The sequence below is a fragment of the Rhinichthys klamathensis genome, unplaced genomic scaffold (assembly GCF_029890125.1).
Source record: "Rhinichthys klamathensis goyatoka isolate OS25496 unplaced genomic scaffold, OSU_Roscu_1.1 h1tg000281l_1, whole genome shotgun sequence".
Taxonomy (NCBI): Eukaryota; Metazoa; Chordata; class Actinopteri; order Cypriniformes; family Leuciscidae; genus Rhinichthys; species Rhinichthys klamathensis.
The window spans coordinates 4,568,937-4,575,252 of NW_026606800.1; the positions used below are offsets into that span (position 1 = coordinate 4,568,937).

The window sequence follows — 6,316 nt, forward strand, 5'->3', positions numbered from 1 at the left end:
GTAAAATGTTTTTCGAGTGTGTTTTTCTGTCATTCTTTAAATGCCACTTGGTTTGATATTTTATTGTGAAATGCACATTTATATAAAGACATTTATGTTTAAATATAATACTTTTTGGAGTAAAATAATTCATTTGTATTAAAATTACTTCTGGAAAATACACATTTGCTCTCCAAACAGATCCTAACTACATTTTATTTATAAATGTATTTTATTTAAAATATTGTATTCAATATTTATTTTTAGTTATGATGGTTGTTTTTAAAAATTATTGGGTGGTAAACGTAATTTTATTGTGAAATGCAAAGACATTTATATATTTTTAAGTATTGTACTTTTAAAGTTAAAAAAATTATTTGTCCATAATGTTACATTGTAGACATTTACATAAAATTGAATATTAAGTTCATAGATATAATTAACAACAAAATATAGTTCCACACTATAGAACTTAATGTGTGAAAGGTCATAAGCTGCCCTCCTCCACAATGCCAGCTTGAAATTTCTAAGGTTTTATATCATGTTAGTTAAATTGGTCTTGCGACAAACAAACAATGTGAAGAATAGGGTTACGGGCTGCGGCCGCAGTGGTGTGGGTGACGCTTGGCTCGCGGTAACCTCCCAGTGGCAGCGGCCCTGCCGGCCCTCCCTGTGTTCCTGGCCGTCTCTCACATGGTGATTGGGTTTCAGCGCAGGGCTCGAGCTGTGGGAACGAGTCATCACACTGGCCGGCTGCCTGGGAGACTGTGCTACGCTCCACCAGGGGGAAGGCACATGACAAAGGGGGGGGTTTTGTGAGCCCAAACAATGTGCTGTCTTCACCGTTTAACCCAGGAAATTCACTACAGCTGGAGCCTCCAACTAGATGAGGAGCCCATGTGTGAAAGTGTGTCTGTCTGTGTGTATGCATATATTTAGGAGCGTGTTAAGTTTGTCAACATACTGTTTTGAGCTATATGAAATACATGAGACAGGCTCCCCATAACAACTTGAAATATTATTCTATAATCTCAATATAATTAATGTTTATTGAAACATTTGTTTGAGTATGTCCATATGTACATACTGCAATTTTTGTTTTTACACAACATTTTACCATTACCGCTTCCTTAAATATATATTTTTAAAGGTAGGGTAGGCAATTATTCGGAGCGGCTAGCAAAAGCAAGATGGCAAGTTAGCTTTGAAAGCATAAGATCCCATCCTCCCTTCAGTGTCTCTATACGGCTCCTTCAAAACACATGAACGCACACAGCAGAGTTTGAAAAGCGTCACGAGACGTTACCTCATGTCTCAAAGCACATAACTTTACATTATGTCTGCATTTAGGCAGGGTGCACGAAGGTATGAAAATGCATACGAAAATACATTCGGACCGAATCCAATGATTGGATGAACATTTTATGGTCCTATGCCTTCCACAGACGATATATAATTTAGACCACTTAACTTAGTGATTGCTATCAAGATGGGAATAGACTTTCAACCAGCATAAAGGTCCTTGCACACAGAGTCCGAAATTCGCATCCGAAATTTTCGCACGTTAAAAAATAAATACAACCTCATGTTGTCAATCACGCTTACACACTGCCTCCGAAACTTTCGTCCGCCATACATTTTTTTAGATCGGGTTCGATTTTCTGCGTTTTCGCATCCGTAGCAACCATTTTGAATGGTGTTTTCTGTTTTGACAATTTAGATCCACCGAATGACGAATATGAAAAAACGCATGCGAAAATTTTGGACTCAGTGTGCAAGGACCTTAACAAAAAATGTTTCTGGAACAAATCGCCTACCTTGCCTTTAACGGTAAAAGTTAGGCTTAAGTAATATTTAAAAAAAAAATCTTTTTTTTTTTTAGATTTAAGGTAATTAAGGTAGTTTTTGCTTCTAAAAACATGTAAAATATAGACTATGTTGTCTTTTAAAATATACTTTTTTACATAATATATATATGGTAAGGCAATATTGACCAATTTTAACTTTTTGTTGATTGTTATTAAAACGACTAGTACTTAGGTAGAAGAATGTGGTTTTGTTTTGTTTTATTTTATTTTACATATAATATATACGTTTAAATAACCTTTCAGTAACCTAAAAGTATACAAGTTTGTCCGATTGCGTAGGCTACACAAATGTGAGGTAACCATAGCAACGGAGCTTGATCGCTGTCTGTTGGATGGTAAGTGAAGTCGACAAAACATGTCGTTATGTTCATATTAATATATATTTAAAATAAATATATAACATTAATTGTTGTTCTATTTAAAACGTCTTCAGGATATTTGAGGTTATAGCTAACTAAAGAGAAGCTAAAACAATTTAGGATGCGCGAGACTGAATAAATACTGACAGGAATTCCTTCCTTAATAATTCGCGCGCTGAATATTTAGGCAAGTCACTCTGCATCCTGAAATTAGCCTTGCCAGAAACCCTTTACCTAGATTTCCTGCCTATCGGCACACTGTGTCCAAGCTCTGTCAGGCTGTGAAACACCGTCGCCTTTCTTGTGTAAAGTGTTTCTCACGCTTCTGGGGCCCTCGGGTGCAGAACGCGAGTGCTGAAGCTGGGCAGAGTCAATTATCAGGGGAATGAAGTTTGAGAGACCTCCATTCGGTGGCTCGGGGCGTGTTTTCTTTTTTTTTCGGTGGGTGTTCCCAAAGCAGGACGTGGGCGTGAATGCGAGACTGAGGCTCCAGCGGTTCGTGGGAAAGACGCTCAGAGTGTTTGGTGATTGTACCTGTGCGCACTGCATCATGAAGCGGCCTTGTGAGGACAGCACGTCCGACAGCGACATGGATGAAACTATTGATGTGGGCAGCGAGAATAACTACTCGGGGTAAGCATTCATGCAATGGGGTGCTGGTTTGTTGTTCTGTAGCTGAGGATTCACTTTTAGGTGTTATCTTAAGATCTTTCCCTTTCGACAATTTTAAATGTATAAATATAGGCCTGTAATATCATTAAATGTATTATTTAAGAACATTCTATTTCATTTATAAGTATATTAATTATAATTAATAATTCATTTTAATATTTTAATCTTAGACATTATAGATAAACTCTAAAAAGTTTGCATGACACAACAAGCTTTGGTAATACTTAATAAAATTAACAAACATTATGCTCAACAGGTGAATAGTTAGAATGTCACTGTTTAATGTAATTTAATATAGTTCATATATGGCGAATGTACATAAACTACAATAGTTAACTAAATAAAGTTTGTAACTTAGTTGTATATTGTCATGTTACCTAAATTTTTTTATTTGAGTCTAAATATTATTTAATATGACTAAATCAAACATTAGACTACATTAGATTGCACCAACAATAATTTGATGGGTTTGATCAAGTGGAAATGGATCCTAAATGTACCAATTGTATGTTTTTTTTTTTTAAGTATTGTGTACATTTTACTAAACATTATTGTAAAATTATATAGACATTTCTATCTATTTGAATTTAGGCTATAGATAATGGACTTTTATATTAATTATTTATGCTTGGTAATGAGTTACAAGTGAAAGTTTTATTGAATTGTTATATGTTATCACTGTCAAACATTTTAGGTAGCCTAACCTAAAATATGTTTCATGTGGTTCATATTTAAATTAACTGGTTTTGTTAGTTGAAAATCGAAAATATAATTCAATAGGACTTGATCAAAAAAGTCATTTTAATGGTAACTATGAACACTTTTTACAGTGTACAGTGTACTGATAAGTTTTCATTCCCCCCAAAGTCAAAGCAACGGTTCATTTATAAGATGTGGCTCACCTACTACAACATCCCAAGTCATGGCTAGAAAGAAGCGGAGAGGGGTAATTCATAACTTTTCAGATAATTTTCATATTTGTTAAAATACTTAAATATTTAGAATACTGATACATTGTTGATTATTTTATATATTGCAGATCATTGAGAAAAGACGGAGGGACCGAATAAATAATAGTTTAACAGAGTTACGTCGTCTGGTACCAACAGCATTTGAGAAACAGGTGAGTTCACATCCCTGTGTGCTTTATTCTGCTTTATGAAAGTATTATTTATAATGATAATTATAATAAATTAAAAGTAAGTGGAAGAGGATGTTGCCACATTATTTCATCAAAGCTATCATATTAAAAACATATCCTATTTCTTCTCCCAAGGGATCTGCCAAGTTAGAGAAAGCGGAAATATTGCAGATGACAGTGGATCATTTGAAGATGCTCCAGGCCACAGGAGGAAAAGGTAGACTGCTTGTTATTGGCTCCTGTTTTGCACTCCACCTAATGCCGTAGAGCACAGAGTTCCCTTTTGACCAGATTAAAGTGGAAATCAATGTTAATGGTAGGATTGAACTCGTGGGAAAGTGCCGGCAGGACAAAAGAAGCACTTGACCCTGGGATTGTGTTTGCTTTCATAAATCCATGGGAGGGGAGTGGGGCCACATTCACAGGCTGCACTGTTGGGGGTTTGTTAGGCCTTTCCAATGAGTGTTAAAACCGAAGCAGAGGGGAGACAAAACAAACATACAAACAGGTCAGGTCACAATTCTAGTCTGCTTAGGTTTAGCCTCTCCAACACAGTGGGGTTGCATTTGATTCATCATGATTAAAGTCTCACTTCTCTCTGTCTCTTTCAGGATATTTTGATGCTCATTCTCTGGCCATGGACTTCATGAGCATTGGCTTTCGGGAGTGTCTGACTGAAGTGGCGAGGTATTTGAGCTCCGTGGAAGGTCTGGACTCCAGCGACCCGCTCCGCGTCCGCTTGATTTCTCACCTCAGCAGCTGCGCCTCTCAGAGGGAAGCGGCCGCCATGACCACATCCATAGCCCATCACCAGCAGGCCCTCCACCCGCATCACTGGGCTGCCGCTTTGCATCCCATCCCCACTGCGTTTCTGCACCAGACCGGACTTCCATCCTCAGAGAGTTCCTCTAGTAGGCTGTCCGAGGTTCCTCAGAGGGGTGCAGCCCTGCTGACCTCCTCCTTCACCCACAGTGACTCCGCACTCAGAGCGCCCTCTACAGGCAGCGTCGCACCTTCTGTACCGCCGCTCTCCACCTCGCTGCTTTCAATATCTGCAACTGTTCACGCAGCGGCCGCCGCAGCTGCAGCGCAAACCTTCCCTCTGTCGTTTAGCGGATTCCCGCTCTTCAGCCCCAGCGTAACGGCATCTTCGGTGGCTTCTTCCACCGTGAGCTCTTCCGTTTCCACATCCACCACATCCCAACAGAGCAGCGGGAACAGCGGGAGCAGCAGTAAACCATATCGACCGTGGGGGACTGAAGTGGGAGCGTTTTAAGTGTTGGATTTGCTCTCGTTGCATCTGGACGTCTTCCACACTTTGTACATAAAGGAAAGAAAACAGCTATTGTGCCTGCTTTGGTCAGCACCATGGCCTTTTTTTCTCTACACTTCCTGTCCACATATGCCACATCAAATCTGGGAAAGAAAGACAGACTTTTACACATCACACTGCGTGGACACCCGTAAGGATGAAGAGTGATTGTCATTTTTAAAGAAAAATACTATTTTAACTTTGTTTAAAGGACTAGGCTATGGGATAGTGCCTGCATAAACACTGCTAAAATGCTGCAATTGATATGTATGCTTTGATATTTCTCCATAGAAAAGCATATTGTCAGATTTTCACAAACACACACACACACACAGTAGCTTTAGAGTTTAAAAAAAAACAGCTTGTTCAAAGACAAACCAAAGGTTTTGCAGATAATCACTAAAGTGATGTGTGAATCAGTTTTGTAATCTATGATTTAACAATCCAGTTTGTAAATCTGTATATGTGTAAGATTGTAACTAGAGTTTATATTGAAATAGATTACTTAATTGGTATGATGCACTTCAATCACTACTGTTTTGTTTTGTTTTTTTTGGGGGGGGGGGGACGGGATCTTCTCCACTTTACACAATAGGCCTACTGAAATTTGTTAAAAATAACATTCACTAATACTCATATGTGAGATTTTCTACTACTGTAACTTTGTGACCTTTTTAATAACCCTACCACGCTCTGTAAGATGTAACCTTTTTCTATGCAAAAAAGAAAAAAACTGATGTCCCTGAAGAAACTGAGTTTTTTCTTTCATTCTGGCGCATATGCCATAAAAAAATCATTCCATTTGCCTTCACCACAACAGATCGTGGAATGTTATGAGAGAAAGTAATTGTTTTCCCATAGCATAATTTGAGTTCTTGAAATTGTATGGTCGAAAAAAATATTTGCGTTCTTTTATGTGTTTTTCTAATAATGCAAAAGAAGCCACTAAAGTCAAACAAACAACTGCAATTATAAGTGCTACTTC

At 38.0% G+C, this 6,316-nt stretch overlaps 1 protein-coding gene across 1 annotated transcript; it reads left to right on the forward strand.

Moving 5' to 3' along the window:
- The first annotated feature begins 2,395 nt into the window (after positions 1-2,395).
- Positions 2,396-6,058, forward strand: hey2 (hes-related family bHLH transcription factor with YRPW motif 2). Its single transcript, XM_056269441.1, has 5 exons — positions 2,396-2,839; positions 3,746-3,824; positions 3,918-4,001; positions 4,155-4,236; positions 4,631-6,058. The coding sequence occupies exons 1-5, from the start codon at positions 2,592-2,594 to the stop codon at positions 5,293-5,295; spliced, it is 1,158 nt and encodes a 385-aa protein (XP_056125416.1). The 5' UTR covers positions 2,396-2,591; the 3' UTR covers positions 5,296-6,058.
- The last annotated feature ends 258 nt before the right edge of the window (positions 6,059-6,316 follow it).